The sequence below is a fragment of the Spermophilus citellus genome, assembly GCF_964194105.1.
Source record: "Spermophilus citellus genome assembly, chromosome: 12".
In the NCBI taxonomy this organism is placed as follows: Eukaryota; Metazoa; Chordata; class Mammalia; order Rodentia; family Sciuridae; genus Spermophilus; species Spermophilus citellus.
In genome coordinates this window covers 87,548,869-87,570,127 of record NC_138198.1, presented here as the reverse complement: position 1 = coordinate 87,570,127, position 21,259 = coordinate 87,548,869, and the positions used below count along the sequence as shown (strand labels likewise).

General features: G+C 39.3%; 1 protein-coding gene across 1 annotated transcript in view; it reads left to right on the top strand.

Annotated features, from left to right (window-relative positions):
• Window positions 1–7,912: 7,912 nt before the first annotated feature.
• CDH2 (cadherin 2) overlaps window positions 7,913–21,259 on the top strand; it is a 216,686-nt gene continuing 203,339 nt past the window's right edge. Inside the window, exon 1 of the mRNA XM_081263289.1 lies at window positions 7,913–8,038. Coding sequence (XP_081119415.1) covers window positions 7,979–8,038 — 60 coding nt within the window. The 5' untranslated portion in view covers window positions 7,913–7,978. The remainder of the gene's footprint in view (window positions 8,039–21,259) is intronic.

Here is a 21,259-nt window from a genome sequence, read left to right as displayed (position 1 = left end):
CAGTATTAGATGTCTCTGGGAGAGTTTCACAGTCAATATTTTGACCTCTTAAGAATTGCTCTTTGGAAAGATGATGGAATAAAATATCAGAAAATGTTAAAAAAAATTCTCAATAAAACTGAATGTTCTGCTTCCAAAAAAGTCTGAGAATTCCAGGAAGTGACAGAAAACAAAAAAACCAAGGAAGCCAATTTATATCATCTTCAGTTGAAGGTTATACTATCCCATTATCATATTGATTGTGCTTATTTTGACTGAAGGAAAAAAAAAGAGTACAAAATTTTAAAAAATCCTCTATATTTCCATCCTTACAAAAACAGCATATGAAAGGGATTTTTGAAGCTTTGGTATGTATGTAGTATTTGTTGGAGTAATAATTTGAGAGTTAGGAACAGTAGCATACATCCCCAGCAAGCATCTTCTGAGAACCTTCTTACTGTCAATGATTTGCCCTTATTGAGCAATGTGTAAATTCTGGGAAAGAACAGGTGGAACTGCTTTGCATGAACTCTTACCTAGGAGTTGCCCCTGTCCTGTGGATCATCTTATCTATTCTGGATGATGAAAGACTGTTCTTAAGGTCTTGTCCAAATTCCACGTCCTGTTTTCCGGCTTGACTCATTCCAAAAAGCTGGGCCAATGATTTTTGAGCAATTACTAAGATCCTGACCTTACCTAAATCAAGTCGTTTGGCTGTGGTCCACATTCCAACTGCACCAGGAACCCCTCTGCTACTGTAGAGCACAAACCTCAAGTGCTTTTGTCCTTCTTGATCAGCAATTGTGACCATTTGTCCTTCCCTCTGCTCTCCTTTCCCTCACTGCACTGATGAGCTGCCTCTCAAAGACTTCTCCCCTCAAGTTGAGATCTTTCATGTCCCAGGGAGCTTGCAAGAATTTCATATTTCATCTAACTTGTACACATTATTTTTGCAATTCAAATACATGTTTATTATTGGCTGTGATAACAATTTTAGAAATGAGAATATTCCCATCTCTTGCAAAGGTATCTTTGAAAAAAATTTTCTCTAGGATGACTCAAAAATAATAGACCTCCTGGAAAGAAAATGTTTATCTTTGACAATCACTCAGCTGGTTTGAGTTACTATGTAAAGAATGGATCACAGTGACATACATTACAAATTCTGTAACAAAGGGGAATAATGCTAATATTTTACATTTACTGTTTAAAAGGAAAGCTCAAGATCCTCTCTACTTAGCTAGTACTGAAATATAAGGAAGAAGAAACATAATCTATGAATGATTATGGTGAATTTATTTTCTTAAATATCTGTGAATGTTGTATTTGCCGTGTGGAAGATAAATATGTTATTTTAAAAATCTGTGGATAAGAGGGGGGAAATGAGATTTGATAAGTGCTTGGTGGCTTGATTGTGCCACATCATTAAAATGTGACTTAATTTTAGATGCCAGACCATCATACCATGTCTTTATCTGGAACTTCTCTCTAAAGAACTAAATAAATTTTACTGACACATTCTTAGTCCTGCCAGCCTTCCCACGATAAAAGTGCCATCATTTCTGTCCTAAAAATAAGAAAACATGGAATAATTATGTGGCATGCTTAAAACTATTCAACCAGTCATGGATCTGCAAAGAGAATACTGGTCTCCTGAGTCCACATCAATACTTCATCAACCAATCTCAGTGTGTGTGTGTGTATGTATGTATGTATGTATATATGTATATATGTGTGTGTGTGTATGTATATATGTATATATGTGTGTGTGTGTCGTAGATGGACACAATACCTTTATGTATTTTTATGTGGTGCTGAGGATCAAACCCAGTGCCTCACACGTCTTAGGCAAGTGCTCTACCACTGAGCTATAACCCCAGCCCCTCAACCTCAGTTTTCATTGAAGGATAGGGCACAGTCAGTATAAGTTCAGATACTAAATATGTTTTACTATCCTCTAAACACTGACAGTTGTACTTCAGAACTTTCTGGAAGGCAGATCTTTGCTTTTAAAAGGACACAAGGGCAAAAGTTTGGCACATTACCAGTGATTTATTTCCTCAAGTTCCTTGAGAAACAGGCCTTCTGACTTGAAAGTTATCCAAAATGCCTGTGTTATCCCATAAATACCCACTTTTCTTGTCAGAAGGTATATTTCTTGGATATCATGCAAATTACGTTATCTCAAATATAGCTCATTTGGTAAGCAGGACTCCTGAGATTAAACTATGCAAACTAGTCTCCGGGAGCACACAGGCAGGAGGGAGTTAAAGGACTTTTTGTTTTTGTCAAACCTGGGGATCAAATTTGGGTATTAGGCACAGAAAGTTGTTAAGAAAACAACAGGTTCACAAAAGACAGGTCCTAATAGTGCTAGTACTACTATGATTAATTGATGAGTAACTAAAAGTGAATGTTTTCCAATACATGTCAATAAACTGATCTTGAATATATTATTTCTTACAAATATTTTCACATGCCCAGACTTGTTTTTCTGCGTGTCCCAAAGCCCCCAAATTTTCATCTCTTCTGTCTGTAGATCATTTACTCAGCATTATTTTTTTTTAAGAGAATTTTTTAATATTTATCTTTTAGTTTTTGGCGGACACAACATCCTTATTTGTATGTGGTGCTGAGGATCGAACCCAGTGCTGCGCACATGCCAGGCGAGCGCGCCACAGCTTGAGCCACATCCCCAGCCCTCAGCATTACTTTTTACATTAGAGATTTTGAGTTGTTCTATAAAGTTTGAACAACCCAAACAAAATTTTTTATTAAAAGCATTTTTTAAAAAAATCGCACACAGAACTGGGGTAAGTGGGAAAAAACACTGAGATTCCTGGGTAACCCCTTTGAATCCTCTATGGAAATCAGCATATTTGATACATCAATTAAATGCTAAGGCTTAACTGGCTCCACTGTTTCCATGTCAGGCTTTTAAAAATACTGGTGTTAGTTGGGCATAGTGGCACAAGGCCTGGGATACCACTTGCTCAGGAGGCTGAGGCAGGAGGATCACAAATTTGCTAGGACAATCTGGGACAGAACTTGCCTAACATGCAAGAGACCCTGGGTTTAGTGGTCAATACAGAGGTAAAAGAAAAAAAAAGAAACAAACAAAAACAAAACAAACAACAACAACAACAAAAAACCCTCAAGCACCAAAATTAGTATTATTCGCATTTTGGAAATAAGGAAAAATATCCATGGAAATATTAAGAAACTTACTGAAGGCCATAAAGCTAGGTCTATTTGAATCCAAAGCCCTGTTTATCATATACTTCTGCCTTCCAGAAAGAAATTCCTGTTTTTTTGTTTTTGTTTTCCTTTGTAGTCAGGTTCCTTGTAATGAATATAGGGGCTGCTTATGAATTACCTCCCTCTGCTGACTTGCTCATCAGGCAAATTTATAACTTACTTAACCAAATGAACTTTAAGTTCCTTCCTTCCTTATTATCTTCCATGAAGACATGGAGTTTGATTTTCAAATAATGGGGAAAAAAGAAAACTCAGAACAAGTGTGAATTAAAAAAAAAAAAAAATAGCCAGGTGTTTCTTGTAGTATTGGAATGAATCACTGCTGCTATGGTTGGGTATTAGATGAACCACTGGCTTGTGTTTTGCAGCCAGCCTATATCAAAAAGATGGATCTTCAAATACCAGAATCACACTAAATAAGGCGAGATGATCACACTAAGAAAGGCACATGAGAACTGAGACCAGTGGAAGGAAAAACAGAGTTATGTCCCCAATTTCACACATACTTTGAACAAAATACTTGAGAAAATAGTGGATGATTCCTAACCTCTTTGCGATTTTCTTCTTCTTAACCTCCCTCTTGTCCCATATAATTGAATTCCTTTTAACATGAAAGGGGCTTCTTGGAATAGAGAAAGAATCTAGGTAAGACTGGGAGTAAGAGATCTTAGCTTTTATTCTACATTCCCTACCTTCCAGCCTGTAGCCTTCTGTGTGTTTTTAAGCCTTGGGTGCCCCTATCTGCCAAGTGAGGGGGTTGCATGGACCATCTTTAAAGCTTTACTTAGAACATTCAGTGACTCTATGAAAGAAATGTTACCCAAGGAAGGTCAGCTTTAAGGTACACTAAAATTAACTGGAGAGGAAAAAAAAATAATTTCAGGGGACTTCCTAAGGAAGAACGGACAATCCTAGGTTTTCTTGGAGATTGAATGAAAAGAAGGAAGTCTTCATCAAGCATTTAGGAAGAACGCTCTGCTAGATGTCAGAAAAAAAAAGGCAAATTTTGATCCTGACTTGGAGGTTTGTCTGCAGGGTGTGTGTAGAGGAAAGGAAGATACTGACTAGATTACTCCTGCTTGACCTTATTTTCCCCCAATGTGAAGAAGACCTCTTATACAAACACACACGAGGCCTTTGTACATTTAACATCTCCTGTCTGGAGCAAAACTTTATTAAGATTCTCTTTGGAAATGATGTTTTAAAGTGAATCCTGATGATGTCTATATACATATGAAGACTGGCCAGGTGTGCTGGAGCTACTCTTTTTGGTTTGTCCACAATGCCTGATGTATATACACATCTGCAGACTTCTTATAGTAAATCAGTAGCAGCCTAGCGGACAGAAGTTAAGGATTAGATTAAATTTGCAGATGAGTCCAGCAAATTATATATATATTTTCTTGTCTTCCTGCACCCCACTCCCAAACCCAGCTGTTTTTTTTCTCTGAGTCACTAACAAATCCCTGCATCAGTGCAGTACTATGGGCTGATGGAAAACCAGTCTTCAGACAGGCAATACTTTGAGCAGGTACTAACCTGCTCATGGCCCTGTCGAATGATGTTAAGCATGGTGTTGCAGAGGTAAAGCTGTGTTAGATGCTACTGTCAACACTAGATCTACTTAATTTTTAGCATTAAATGGATGCACAAAATCTCCAACAACATGATTTTACATCAGACTATTCCTTCTTGCAATCAAAGGGTGATCAGCAAGATTTAGCTGACTAGGTGATCAGATTAAAAGCAGTCCTTATTCCAAAACAATTCATAACCATTGAAAAGTGACAGATATGCAAACTGGATTTTTAAAAAATGCTCCAACTTCTCACCTGAATTATCAAAAACTGTTAGAATCAGAGAATTAGTTCAAGATAACTATTTCAAAGCAGATTTTGAACTCATAATTTAAGAGTTTAACTTATAGGGGACATGAAGTTTAAAGCTTCAAGCAAGTTCATTAACAAGCAATAGATTTACTCAAGCTAAAATCTGTTCTACTTTAATCAGAATGGCAATAAACATCAGTGACTGCTGTTGGGAGAGTCAGGAGGTAAGTAAGCTCCTATGTCCAGGAACATAATTTAACTCTTAGGCATGGAGATGGGATGGATAAATCCCACTTCGGAATACAACAAACACATCCCCATATTCTACTGTTTTGTTATGCATGATTCTCTGAAATTGGAATTTAAAAGTATCCTGTCACAAAGGTAACTTTTAGGACTACTAGCAGTGGTGTGACAATAATATCTAACAAAAAAAAGATAAAAGAATAAAAAGAGATAACAAGTAATTCTGATTAGTATATCAGCAGAGCCCTTCATCTCATTTTTTAAATTTAATTAACATAACCTTTCTTATTTTTTTTTTGCTAAGAAAGAAAATCCAGGAAAAATTTTGAGTTTCATAAAATAAAGGCTTACAATATTATGTTTTAATTAAAGTTGAATAAGCCTCCCAATGAATATTAATTTTTTAAAAGCCTAACCAGCAATACTACATTATTAAAAGCTGCATCAGTTATGTCAAAGAAATTAGTACTTGATTTTTCAAGATTCATCACCATGTTCTTAAGTATCTTGAAACTCAAATTCAAATAACGTTAATGTAAAGTTGCAGTAGCCCAAAGTCTAAGAGTAAGAACTAAAGGCAGATATGTTCATTTATTGCAACGAAGTTCACCGACCTCCCAAGTGTTGAAATGCTGAGATAAGGTGTATTTACCTGTGAAAATCTAAAAAAAATAGGGGGGGGGGTGTTCCTGAAAAAAATTATTATCTCACCAGAATCAACTGCTCTCCATCCCACCCTCCATTCTGTAAAGGTTTGTGACACAAACTCGTAAAGTCTCACTCTTTTGTGTTTTCTTTCAAGTTCATGTCTTAAAGGAAGGAAGCAAAAATCCTTTACTTGGTGCGAACTCCCTATCAGTCATTTTATCTTTTAGATAATCTCATTTTCACCACAAGTTCTGGCTTTAGGTCTCTCTTAAATTGTTGTTGGGGGTGGTGCAGGGGGAGTCAAAGTCGTTAAAACTGTCCCCAAAATGCGAACAATACCACAAATTGATAAAAATATAAAACCAGAGATTTCAAATAAAACAGCACGCACTCTCAAACTCCCAGAGGGGACAAAACGAAACAAAACAAGAACACAAAAACTTGGACTGTTCCAGTACATCCGCAAGGGTGGGGGGACTGGAGAGGTGCGAGCGCCTGCGAAGAGCCTTGGCCTCCCCTTTCCCAGGCCAGCAGGTTGCTCTTGGCAAACGCCTCAGACAACAATGGCCAGGATGGGTTTTGCTTGCGTCGCTAGTTAGCTGCGTCTGCCCCTGCCCGGAAAAAATAACCTATCTCAAAAGAATGACAAAATAAAGAAGCATGCGTTAGCCTACCAAGGAAATATCCTTCCCTCCTCCCAATTCCAAACCTCCATCAGATTCCCCACCAGGGACCAAAGAGGAACCCACCACCAATCAAGTTCCTGCGCAAGTTATTTTATTTCCCGCAGCCCCTCCACCTGCCGGGGCGGTGCTCGGTGCACCCCAGGCATCCCTCCGGCGACCCCCCGCGGGCTGCAGCAAAAGCGGGGCGCTTCGACAGGGTGGGGGCGGGCGGCTGCCGCGGATCCGGCCGGCTACCGCCGCAGCTTGGTGGCCTCCCATTGGCCACGACGCGGGCGGGGAGACTCAACGGAGGAGGGAGGCGGGGGCGAGGGCGGCGGCGGCGGCGGCAGCAGCGGGAGGGGATAGGAGAGGGGAGCGGGCCGCGCAGCCAGGCAGCGCGTGCGGCGAGCGCGGGAGAGCGGTGGCGGCGGCGGCTCGCCCAGATCGCGCTGGCGGAGGCCGAGCGGGGTGCGCTGGCAGCGGCGGGGGGCGGCGCGCGCGAGTGAGCGGCGTTGGGAGTGGATCGGCGGGCGGCTGCCGGCGCACAGGCGGCAGGGGTGGCCGCAGCGACAGCTGCGCGGGACGGAGCCGCGGCGGTAGCAGCCGTGCCGGCTTTCGGCGTCACCCCTACGCGGCCGAGGCCGGAGAACAGTCTCCAACTCGCCAGGGGACGGGGAAGGGGAGCCAAAAAGCGGCCCTCGGTCTCCACGCTGAGGCAAGGGCAGCGGGATTGCTGCCCTTTGTGGGCAAAGAGCGCACGGCCCAGAGCGCCCTCCCCACGGCGCTCTCCCCCGCATCTTCGTCGCACTGAGCGGCCCTGGAGAGGAGACCCAGAGGAAGCAAAACCACGAGCCCGAAACCTCGCGTTGAGGATCTCCTGGGGAGCGCCATCCGCTCCACTTCCACCTCCGCATCCAACACTGGCCAAGGTCCCCGCCGCTGCATCCCTAGCGGCTTCCGCTGCGCGCCGGGCCGAAGCAGAGCCGCCTGCGCTGCCACCGTGGCCGCCTACACACACACACACACACACACACACACACACACACACACTCACTCTCATACACACTCACACGCACCCCCGCCCGTCCTTCTCCCCCGCCCCCTCCCCAGCTCCTTGATCTCTCGGTCTGTTTTATTACTCCTGGTGCGAGTCCCGCGGACTCCGCGGCCCGCTATTTGTCATCAGCTCGCTCTCCATTGGCGGGGAGAGGAAAGCAGCGGAGAAGGGGGTGGGGTGGGGAGGGGAAGGGAAAGGGGTGGAAACTGCCTGGAGCCGTCTCTCCGCGCCGCTGTTGGTGCTGCCGCTGCCTCCGCCGCCGCCTCCGGCTCCTCGCTCGGCCCCTCTCCGCCTCCATGTGCCGGATAGCGGGAGCGCCGCGGACCCTGCTGCCGCTGCTGGCGGCCCTGCTTCAGGTACACGGCGGCCCCCGCGGGTCGGGCTGCGGGCGGGGTGGGGAGGGCGGCGCCGGGTCCCTTTGTTCCCCGCGCCGCTGCGGGGCCGGGCTGCGCACCCGGGAAGGGAGGTGCCGCACCGCGCTGCCGGGAACTGCGCAGGCACGAGGCTCTGGCCGGGTGCAGGGGCAGAGCTGCCGGGGCCAGCTGTTCTTACGCGCCTCCTCAGGCAGGGCTGGCGGGGTTGATCCCGGGCCCCCTTAGCTTCTCCTTCGGGGCCCGGTGAGCTCGTGCGGGATGTCCCCAGGCAGCCCAAGCGAGAGGCAGGATAACTCCCAGGTTTTGCAGTCTTCTGTGCTTCTCGCCCCTCGCATTACACTTTGCTCCAAATCTTTCCCCTTAAGGGACGGGTTGCGAGTTTGCAATAGGAATTCTCACTCTAGTGTTTTAGTTACGGGACTTGCTTCCACCCCACCCCACCCTGGCACCCGCGCGCAGCCTGGTGCCCAAGGGCTCTGTTGTCCTATTGTCTTTACCCCAACCCAGAGTTGCCTCTTATTCTTTTTCTTCTTTTGCCCTCACAATTCAATGTGTTGGTCCACCTGGAAAGAAAGCCTCGCCCCCTACCCCCACGGAGTGTTTGCGGGCCGGTGCCTCAGCACCCACACTCTGGACCCGCACACGGGTAGCGGGCGGAGCGGGGAGAAGTTCCGTTACGCGGGTACTATTTATCTAGCTCTGTCCGGTTGCCTCTGCCTGGATAGTGTCCCCGGGGCGCAGAGCTTGGAGCTTTCCTCACTTTTCTTACTCTTGAGAGCGCCGGCGAGCATTTTCATTGACTCTGTATTAGGAGGCTTCATCGCGGCAGGAAACACCTGCTCCAGGCAGGTCTCAGGTTCCCTTGACGCTCCGCGCCGCTGGCCCCCAGCCCGGCCCTCTGCCCAACTTTCTTGAGGTGTCCGGCCGGGTCGTGCCCCCCAGCCCCTTCCAACCGGCAGCCGGATCCTGGGAGGACATTCTTGCTTAGTCCTGGCCGCGACCATCGTGCATAGCAGGGGCTACGTTGGGGTCTCTTGTTTGTCCTCCTCTGCAGTGGACCCCAGAGGAGGCTGAAAGAAAGGGGTGTGTCCATCCTCGCCGCGGGGCAGGGAGTGTGTCCTGGAGACCACTGCGCGCAGCCATCTGGGGGTGGGGTGGCCTAGCGGGTGGCAGCCCAGACAAGTGCGGGCGCGGCTCGGAAGTGCCACTGCTCGGGGAGTGGGAGTAGAAGGTGGGGACAGATGGTGAGGATCGCCCCCTTCCACGGTCTTCTTGGGTCAGGGGCTGGCGCGTCCCTGCTGCTGCCAGGAGCTGCGGGCGTCGTGTTGGGACTGGACCGGCGCCCGCGGTCTCTGGAGCTTTCTCCCGCCGCCCCCTAGAGGGGTGTGGGCCGCGGCCGCGCTGAGCCCTGTCCATGGTGCGCCATGGTGCGGCTCACCAGGCCCTGCCCCACTCCTCTCTCTGCTCTTGGAGTCTTGCTCTCTCACTTTGCAGCTCGGCTTTCCCTAGCGCCCGCTCCTAGGCCGCAAGGTCCGGATCATTCCTTTCCCCAGTCTTGGGTTTCTCCTTTTGTTCTTTCGTCTCCTGCTGGTCTTTCTCTCCCCGCTTCCCCCACTCGAAGGTCTCCATTCCCCCTACCCCCCACTCTCCCTGACTGTGATATTTTAGAACTATTAGACTAGACATTTTTGGCCTCTGCAGTTTTGGGGAGTGGATGGAATTTTTTTTCTAACTTGGAGGAGGAGACCTGCCAGTCACTTGATAACAAAAGTACCTCCTGTTATAAAACCGCCCTTTATTCTTCCAGCGCACACTCCTCATTCTTTCACCTACTGTCACTTCATTTATTGTTTCTTCTTTAAAAAATGGGGGGTTTGAAAGAGGTTAAGCTGCAGGAGAAGAAAGAAAGAAGTGCTACTTCAGAATGTTTTAAGTTAAAGGGAAGGCAAGACAAAGTTAAGAATTCTATGTAGATCATATTTCTCTTTTAACAAAGGAGATGTCATAAATCAAGAAACGATTTTTCATACCTCGAGTGGTCTTACTTATTTACAAACGACAGACCTTGAGTGTGAATCCAGCAGTACATAGTTATTTTCCCAAAAGTTTCATCAAAAGTGTAGGTTCTAATTGAATACTGTGTGGTGAAGTTAGGGTAGGAGGAGGTATTTGTTGGTTGTTAATACCTAATACCGTGGAAAGTAAAAATGTAAAACAATCTCAATTCCTCTTCTATGTATCTGCCTTGATGTCAGGAGTGAATTTTGGACATAATTTTTAAGTATTTTTAAAATATTATATATAAACATTAGAAAACAGTATATTCCCATGTATATTCTTTCCTGTTTTCTTCTGTACTGCTGTTGACTTATAAACCTTCACAAGGGAGGACATTGTAACTTGGTCATCAAGTCTCTTGTCAGTCTTCTATCATGAGTGCAGAGTGAGCAGTAACATTGAATGTCTTGAAAGGTCATTAAGAATGGAGGCAAGAGAGTTTATGTAAGGTGAGTTTGGGGGTTAAGTGCACCATGTGGTTTGTACAACTCAGATTAGAAATGACTTTAAGTGAACAGTCTGCTTTATAACGGAGCACTATGCAGATCTATCTGCAAGGTGAACATGGCTCCTCTGCAGTCATCTGCTATTAAAGTCTACCTTTCTTCAGTCCAGACTAAGCAGCCAAATATTTTAGAAAAGAGAATGGGCAGGTTATTAATGTAGATAAAAAAACAACCTTTTTTTTTTTTTTTTTCTCAGACAAGTTAAACATACTTGAGTGTTCAGAGACCTCTGTGCTTTTAATTCTAACGGAAGTGTCCATGATCTTTGATTCACTTTGAGAGATTCTTTATTAGTTTATTGTTAATCTAGATTTACATAATTCTAGTCAATTTTACATTTGATATTCAGCTTCAAGATTTCCTAGGTTTTTCCTCATTTTAACTTAAGATGTTACCATTGTCCTTTACATTAAAATTTTTTTGAAAGTTAAGCTTAACTGGTTACATGATAAAACTTTATCTGACAAAGTTATGCTTAGCTTTCTTTTTAAGTTATACAAGTGACTTTCAAATACTTACATAGGCTTATCATTAAAGAAAAAAATCAGTTTTATTTCTACTCCAACCCAGTACTTAATATATTAGAAACTTGTTTTGTTTTTCTAGTTCACATCTTAGTTGCTTAGCCCATTGTTCTAGTCTAAACACACTTGAATGGGGTGTGAGACAACCAGGACAATACAATGTTCATAGAAATTTTAGATTCTTAGTCTTATATAAACCTTGGTTTTGATTCTTGTGAGTACCCTAAAAAAGGAGATGCATAAATCATACCTATTTTTCACCTGTTATGTGCAGACTATAAAGTGATTGCTATATTAACACAGGGAACACATAAAAAAGAAGGAAGCTTTATTTTAGGATGTGAAAATATGGAATTCAGTAATCATTTGAAGTATAAAACATTTATTCATTCTCAGTGTTTATGTTTGTTGTTTGTTTTTCCATCTGTCTTTGTAACTTAAGAAGAATTAACTTAGTTTGTAGTTATAGTTTATTTTACTTATAGAATGTAGTTGTGTATATCTTGATGCTTTCTTATCTTGGTGCATGTCTTTATTCCTAATAGGTGGTCCAGTACAAATTCACTAGGTGTGATTTGAAAAATAATAATTAGCATACCCTAAAATGTATTATGGGCAGATGTTTAATAGATGAATATATACACACACACAGTCTCCAAAAACAAGTTCAAAATATACAGAGTATACCTTTTCATTTTTGTACCTACATGGAAGTTTGCCCTGACCTTCTTCCAAAAACTCAAAATGAGACTTTATAAGAGGAAATTATTTTTTAAATTTTCAATTTTTGCATATAGATAAGTCTTCCTGGAAGATTATTTTGGTGACAGTATATTGCACCAAACTATCTTTAATTTTCTTTTTCATTAAAAATTTTCAATTCTTAAATCTGTTGTGCCTCATTAAGCTTTAGGGTTATTAATCGGAAAATGTCAAGATTTAAAGCAACAGTTAATCTTGCTGTTAAATGCTGCTGCTTCTTTTTTCTTTTTAAATCCTAAGTGACTCAGATCTCCATCCTGTTTTCAAGGGGATATTTTCAAGTTAGAAGAGTGGATTTATTTTTCAGGGAAAATCAGAGCTGTTATTTGAGAAGTGTAGTGTTTGTGTATACATGCTACCATTTTTGCCCAAGTTAACATTATTCAAATTTGTTCTTTTGGCTCAAATACAAAAAGTAATCAAGTTTAAGCACTTCTTAGACTTGGCAGTGAATTTTATCAATCATTTAAAAGTATGATGAATTGGAAATTTGGATTTTGTTATTTGAATAAGTATTTTATATCTGTCATCAGTCCACCTTTTAGAAATCAAATATACAAATATATTCAGGTTGGGTAAAAAACTACAAATTAAAACATAATTTGTAGCAACAAGTCACTATTTATGCCCTATGTATCTGTGTTTTTCCTAATAAAATTTTATTTTTAATATTTTTGAGAAATTTTATCTATTTAAGCAACTACTAATTTTATGTTTAGTGAGATATTAGGAAACGCTTTAATTAAACAACACTGTTTATGCTGGAAAAGAGGCATATGCCAATTAATATTTTATTAAGAGTCATATCTTCTATATATGTAAAGTGATAGAGCAGGCAAAATAAAGCAAATTCAGAAGATTAATGGGACCTTTTGAAAGATGAATTTAAAGATCATGACTTATGTTAAAGTTTGTTTTTCAAAAGAATTTAGTTTACACATAAGTAGTCTTGCTCAGTGTATTATTTTTTTGTTACTCTTAAGTACTCATTCTACTTCCTTATGTGTGGTCCACTTCAGAATACACAGGCACCATGAGAATAGGTGAAATGACAGCATTCAGAGCCCTTGGTTTGCGTGTGTATGTAGGTATGTGTCCCCTCCCCCTTTCTATATATATGTACACATATATTGAGGGATGGTATCTACAAATGTATCTCTTGCAACATCCAGTACAGTTTGGCATGTGTCAATACTTGATTGATTATTTTGTGTGTGTAATGACAAATAGTTTGGACATCATGAATATAACTAGTGCAAATGAGCTGCTCTTATAGTATCAAGGGCAGGAGCTAGTGTTAAGGGTAGGAATCCTGGATTTCTAATCTGGTGCAGATGTGATCTCTTCTCTTAAACTCCTGTGACCTCATTTTCCTCAACAGTAAAATCTTGGTTCTGGTAAGATTAGTTGGTCCTTAGTGGATTTTCCAGTTATGTGATTTTGGTGTTGTTTGAAAATATCTCAAATATCTCTTCAAAGATTTTGGAATGACTAATTTGCACCCAAAATATGTGAATTTTCAGAAACTTGGAGGAATAAAAAGTGATTTTTTGAAGGCTTGGTAATAATTAACAGTGGTTTATCATACACAATGGGTTAAAAATCATCTGTATTTTTATTTTTTTTAATTAAAATTTTCTTTATTAACTGGGCTACTTTTATCAGTAAAAGTTAAACTATTTTGGGTAAGGGAGGTAGATTTAAAGAAAGTAGTGTTGTTGAGAATAAAAATTACACATTTTATTGCTTTTAGGCTCTATGTTTGGGAGAATATAGCCTCCATAGAGCCTAATGAATTGAGTGAGATGGCTCAGCAATAAAACTATCACCCTTTGTCCTAGTCCTTCTCTAGTTACTTTTCTACAGGTATTCCTATAGGAAATATTTATTGAGGCATTATTTCTGATCACAAGATTGGATTAGTTGATTTCTGAATGTCCATCAGTTAGAAATGATTTGATAAAATATGTTGTAATGTCCATCCAGATTTGAGAACTCCTACTGAATGGCACATTTAGACTTCCTACTTTGACTTCAAAAAGTTGCTCATTAAATCATCTCATGTTTGGAGAATAGCTGTGTACCTAGAAAAACAACACAGGAGGCCAGCCAAAATAATCAGTGAGGTTTCAGGCTTCTGAATGCCAACGAACTGGATGTAACTGAAGAATAGAAAATTGAAGAAGAATATAAATAAGCTCATGATGACCTAAACTATAATTAGAGCACTCTGAAGTTAAATTAGAAGAACTTGTAGTTGGCTGAACTCTAAGTAGGTCCAAAGGAAGATAGGCTACATAATGGATAAGTTTCCATGTTGACCTCTTAAAAGGACCATATTGTACTCTCCATGCCTAGAGGGTTTTATTTTTTGGTTAAACCATTGTGATAGTTCTTATTACATTCCCCTGACTGATCATTTGGGAGAATATTAATTTTTCATCTATTCTCATGGTGGATGTGTAGTCCGAAATCGACCTTACTGGTATCTCTGGAAGTTGATGTACGAAAGAACGGTTAATATAGGAATTAGATATTCTGGTCTAGTGACTGCCTTGATTTTCAAGTTAACAATTCAACTTGGAATTTTCCAAGTAGAGAATTTGTTGTGTAAAATTTTTTAAAACAGCTTGAGTTACTTAAAAGGAAGTGCTATTATAAATATAATATGACATGCATAAAAAGTAACTTGGAGAGAGGCTTGATCCATGATCTGTTCTAGGGTTTTCATTCACAGAATATGCATGCACATGCTAAAAAGAAGGAAGGGAGGAAGGCAGACTGGCTGCTTAGTGCTGCACTTACATACTACTACATATTGTAATTATAATTTTAACATTAGAGTTGGTGCTAATTTTTAAAAAATATATGTGGCCTTCATAATTTAAGACATTTATACCCTGATTCCCTGCCCATTCCAATAAATTATTTAACATTTTGGTGAATGAAGGAATTAGTTAAAAAAAATTAAGAGGCATAACTTGGAATCTTTATTATTCCAAAAATTTGGGAACTGGAAATGCAAAATAACGATTTTTCCTCATTATTAAAATAAAATTTGAGTTTATTAAATTTCATTTTTCCTTTTTTGATGCCAGGGTCTTGCTGAGTTGTTTAGGACTTCATTAAGCTACTGAGGCTGGCTTTGTACTTGTGATCCTCTTGCCTCAGCCTCTTGAGCGACTAGGATTACAGGCTTGTGCCACCAAGCTCAGCCTGACTATTCAACCTTCTTTTACATCAAATATTGGACTTTGATTTTATTACTTGTATGAAGGGTTGTAAGGATTGCCATTTTAATTTTTTCCCCACATCTGCAATTTTACGGCATTTCACAATATATTTTGTATTTAGTAGTTGACAGTAGGTCATTTGGGTAATTCAGAATAACACATATATCAGAAAACTGTTAAAAGTTTAGATATTTGCTGCCACTTCAGAACTTTTTAAAAAACTACTGTTAGTATTAAAGCTTAAAAATTAAATATATTTAATTTCATGTTATTTCAGTTCATCATTTCTATAACCCTCTGAGATAGATGGTTCTATTTTTGTCTTAAAGATGGTGAAACTGGAAATTAGACAGTTTAGAAATCCAAACTGTCATAGTAAAGTTGAACTCAACTCCAGAGCACAGAATTCTTCCCCTTCGTCATGCTACAACCCTTTTTATCTACTACTTAGGGAATAGATATTACGTGAACAGTTTCAGTTCCTTTCTTCTGAGTTATATGTTTTATTTTCTATAGGTAACTCTTGAGTTACACTCTCTATTTAATCTTGACCTTAAATATTTTGCTTTCTTTTGGTGTTTGAAGCCAAAACGTAATGCTTAATGAAGATGTTTGTTCACCTTTTAAAAGTTCTCTTGGAGAAAGAAGAAGAAACTGAACAAAACGACTCATAACCCATTTTTGAAAGTTTTCAAGTTGTGTTGATCAATAAATAACATGCTGAGAAATGCTCAGAAGTTTATGTATTATATTTGTGCAGTACTGGGGATTGAATCCAGGGATACTCTTATCAATGAAGTACACCTCCAGCCCATTTATTTATTTATAGACAAAGTCTCCCTAAGTTTCTGAGGCTGTCCTTGAACTTGAGATCCTCCTGCCTCAGCCTCCTGAGTAACTGGAATTACAGACACGTGCCAATGCACCCAGCTTCAAAAATAATATAAACATATATATTTTTGGGTGAATCCTCAAACTTAAGTTCCTAAACTCTTAATCTATAGACTACACGTTTTTTTGAAAATCATTTCACTGTGAAAATAAATTCAAGAGACTCCACCAATTTTTGAAATGCGTTTATGTTGAATGGCACATTTTCCATGTTTGAATATTTTGAATTACCTTGTTTTCCCCCACAAATGAAGTTATTTGGCGTCTTTTAAAATACATATGTCTGCATCTCAACAGGATTTACTGCAAATAATGAAAATTTCCTGTAAATATTCTGTGGAGTAACTAACAGATACTCATTTGTTTGCTGTTGAGAAAACCTAGAACGGTTTTATTTGTAACTTGACCTATTGTGAGTGAATGGATATACCTGACTTGTCTGTAATTCTGTAATCTTGCACAAAATGTTTATTAGTTGGTTGGGAAGCTATTAAGTGAAACTTAAATAAATTACTAAGAAACAATTCATTTATTAAGTTAAATAAAGATATAATCCATGCCTGCTTCACATAACTCTTTAAATAGAGATTGTGACCATTTAAATTTTTTTTTTTGGTCCTTTGTTGTCTTAATTGGTTAACACAAAGGTTCAAAGTCTGAAGTTCATTCTTTATAACTTCATGGTCCAGTAAATAAAGTTTGTTGTGTAAAGCCAGAATATTGGCTTTTTGTAGCTTTATGACATTCATCCCTGGTAGAAGCTATTTGGTATCAACTTCTCAAAGATTAGGTTCTAATATCTTGCAGCCTCATATTTAATGGAATTCAAAATTCAGATCATACACACACATGCATGCATACATGCACAGACACACACATTTATTTTATGGAAACATCAAATGCATTTCAGGAAATTGCACATATAAATGAGCATTCTACTAAATGTTCCTAAACTGAACATAATGTTTTATCAGCATTGAATGAGAACAACTTTACCAGCCACCTAGAAGCACCCCCTTCCAACTTTAACCATCCCCCAATAGTAACTATTTACTTGATTTCTAACAACATAGATTATTGTTGCTTTATCTTGTAATTATGAAATCATGCACCATATTGTTTTGTATTTGATATCTTCCAGGTAATGCATGAAATCATATATTTCTGTCATGTATACTTGTACAGTCTCAAAATTAAGAAAGATTCATGGGCACTCTAGAAATATCTGGGAGGTTAAAGAAGTTGAAAATTGATAATAAAAAAAGATTAATTGTTACATTGCAGCTAAAGGTCACTTGCACATTTGTGGTGTCAAGCCACTAACACCTTTTGTGTGTTTTCCTATTTGGATGTCTTTTTCTGTAGTCTGGTAATTGGCCAGTATTGCTGAAGCCGGGAGCCAAAGACATTTGGAGTTCTGTAAGTTGCAGCCTTTCTTGCTCTTCCTTTTATCAGAAAGAGACTAGAAGCAAAGAACTAAATATCTTTCTGACTGGAAGTTTCCATGCAGGAGACTTGGGTGTTAACAGATTCTAATCTATTTATGATGCTTCTTAATACCTTCTCTGAGCTTACTGGTGACCCAATTTTCAGCAAAGGCCTACCCAGTGTTTTATTCATGCTTTTAATTTCATAAAGCTTCCACGAAGGGGCTTATAATGCCCGCACTGTTAGTTTTCTGGCTTTTCAGCATACATTTGGGTACAGTTGACCCTCTTTTGCATTTGTGTAGCATTTTTTTTTTTAAAGATCTGAGTTAGCAGAGCGAAGTGGTGCACACCTATAATCCAGAGACATGGGAGGCTGAGGCAGGAGGATCACAAATTCCAGGCCATCCTCAGCAACATAGTGCCACCCTGTTTCAAAACAGAAAATTTAAAAAGACTGGTGATGTAGGTTATTGGTTAAGCACTCCAAGGTTTAATCCCCAGTAGATCTGTGGGGCATGAGGGGGATGGCAAAACAACATTTGAGAAGCTGGGAGGGTTGCAAAGTGCTCATCCTTGTCCAGATCTCTCTCTCTCTCTCTCTCTCTCTCTCTCTCTCTCTCTCTTTTTTCTTTTCTTTTCTTTTTGTTTTGATATTGTGGATTGAACCCGGGGGCACTTAACCACGGAGCCACACCCCCTGCCCTTTTTAGAGATAGGATCTTGCCAAATTGCTTAGGACCTCCATAAATTTCTGAGGCTGGCTTTCAACTTGCAATCCTCCTGCTTCAGCCTCCTGAGCTGCTGGGATTACAGGTGTGTACCACCACACCTGGCAGAGATCCTTCTTTCTTGAGCCCTTTCTGTTTGTTTATAATGGGTCTATGTTAGGTCTAGAGGGTAGATGGAGGAGTCTGTGCCCAGTGATGAAGAAATTAAATTCCATAGTTAGTTGCCCACCAGAGGTCTGTTTGCTTCATGACAGCTCTAATTTATTTATATTCTTACATGCGTGGACTTTATTTTACTATATTTAGGAAGATTGTACTCTTTTGTGGACTTAGCTTATTGATATATAGTTTTTATTTAAGCTTGCTTTAGCCTGTACACATTATTTATGTTCTTTTAACTATAGAAGTAATTGTTTATATACAGCGTGTATATTTTCAGTATTAAATTTTATTTACAGTTCTATCTTCTCTGACAGGTAAATAAAAACCTTTGGGGACAAATGTCATAACCATTGATTTAATTTATAAATTGATTTCAGTACCTTGTAAATGAAACTGAGTTAAATGTATGGTTTGGTTTATGGTCTTTCCCTTTATTTGAGACCTTCTTGATGGGGCTTTGTTTTAAAGGGAAATTGTGGTATATTTAAATGTAGATAATAATGGATTACTCTGCACATTATTTACAATATTTTAGGATGAAATTAAAATAATTTTTGAAAATTAGTTATGGTTTTTATTACTGTATTTGCATGTATAATGGATATTGTCAAGATTTCAATTTCATATTTTACTTAATGTTGATTCTTCATTATTAAAATATAAATATATATGTTATATATATTTATATATATAATGTTTTTATGAAATACTATTCTAGTGGGAGAGCCAAGATATAAACTGACAGCTTTCGGAAACTTCATGCTATATCAAATTTTACTTTATTTATATTTTCACATTTAGATATTTTACTTCCCTGAAATTTATTTTTGTATGTGGTGTGAAGTAGGGGGTCTTGCTTTATTTTTTTTCCCTAAGATTTTATATATCTATAACATACATACACACAACAACACATTTTTCTCATTTATCAAATAAAATTTCTATTTTTTTAACTGAAAAGATTTCTTTATGAAGCATAAGATTTCTATGTGTTTTGGGATCACTGTCTTTGTTCTCTATTCAGTTAACCTGATCTAAGAGTCTAGAGAGGCAGTGTAGTATAGTGGTTAAGAAAGAGCACTCTGGAGCTAGAGGTCCTGCATTGGTTCCCTGGCTCTGACATCTGTCTGTCTTGTGAATGTTGTCAACATATAAGACATTTCTGTAACTTAGTATGCCCATTTATGAAGTGGGGATAATCAGTATTACCATGGGATTACAATGCAAGTAAATGGGTCTATGTGTGATAGAAAAATACTTTAATGCAGTGAGTGACATGTTAGATCTTTGAAAATTTGGGGACCTGGTCAGTACCATTTGTTTTACACAAACACAGTCAAGGGAAATGTAATTATTTGGGTAGATTTAAGGACTTAATGTGTGAAGGCTTTGTTCTATATTCAATATTATAGCTGGCTGACTTAAGCTCTGCATGGATGATCTATCACCAGTGTTCCTTGGACCACCCTTGGAAACCATAATTGAAAGGAACATATTTTAACAACCCTTCTTAAATTCTAACAGATGTTACCTAGGTTGATACAATGCCACCACCTATATAATTAGGGAAAAGGATTAATGTATATAGAGTGTTATTCTGCTAGTGATTTGATTTGGAAGTAGTAGGCAATTGGGCAGGAATTGTTCTGGTGTCTTCTCTAGATCTCTTCCTTTTTTGATTTATTTCTTGAATATCCTGGCATGGACTCATGCATGCATGTACACATGTATATGTATGTTTGTATTGAGACTGGACTGGAACCCGAGTTATGCAATCTCTGAATACATTTAACATAACATTGAGGACCCCATAGAGGAGAGGGTTGAGTAGATGGTATCAGCACAGCATCTGCAAAAAGTGAAGGTGGAATCATTCTTCTCATAGATGCTGATTTGTTGGCAATTAAATACGGGAAATGTTGCTTTTAGCTTCATATAATTCCACCCTAATAATAGCTATTATTTTTGCCAAATCGCTATGTTCTAGGTACAGTTCTAAGCATGTAAACATGTATTAATTTATTTAATTTTCTAAAGCATTATACTCATTTTATATATGAGGACACCAAACATGGATGGGTTAGCTCATGTGTCCATGTTTCTTTTGCTCAGTGACAGTGCTGGAATTCACATGCAAGTAGACAGATGTCAGAGCTTGTCTTCCCAGGTTTAATATGTATTTGAATTCAAGTGAAAAAAAAAAAAAAACTAAAGTAACTTGATTCCTATTTCTATTCTTTTTTGTATGTTCTAAGATTACCCTTTTTGAAAACTTTGATTTGAAATATATAAGGCACACATATACACTTGAGAATAAATTATATAAATATATTCATATTAGCTACCAGCCAGGTTAAGAAATAGAATATTGCCCCTACCTTGGAAGTCCCCAGAATACTGCTCCCATTTTCCTTCTTCCTCTCAGAGATAACTATGATCCTGATTTTTCTAATATTTATTAATTGCTTTCTTTTATAGCTTAGTCATCTATGTATATAATTCTTTAAATACGTATATATAGAGAAATGTTTTATATATGTATATATCTCATGCATAGATGTATAAATGTGTCAAGCTCATATGTGTGTGTGTGTATATATATATGTACATAAAGTCATGTATTTTTCTGTGATTTGCTCTTTCTATTCAGCATTATGCCGGTAAGATTCATTCAGTTGAGTCCTGAAGCTATAATTTGTTCATTTCCTTAATGTAGAGCGAGCGTTGCTTGCTATAGATATGGTACAGCTTGTTTATTTGGTTTATTGTCGCTGGACCTGGGTGTGTAATTTCAGATTTTTGCTGCTATCAACATTCCTATACATGTCACCTGGGATACCAAGAATGCCCTGAATACTCTGGGGCTGTGTTTTTCAAACTTTAGCTTATGTTAGAATCATCAGGAAACT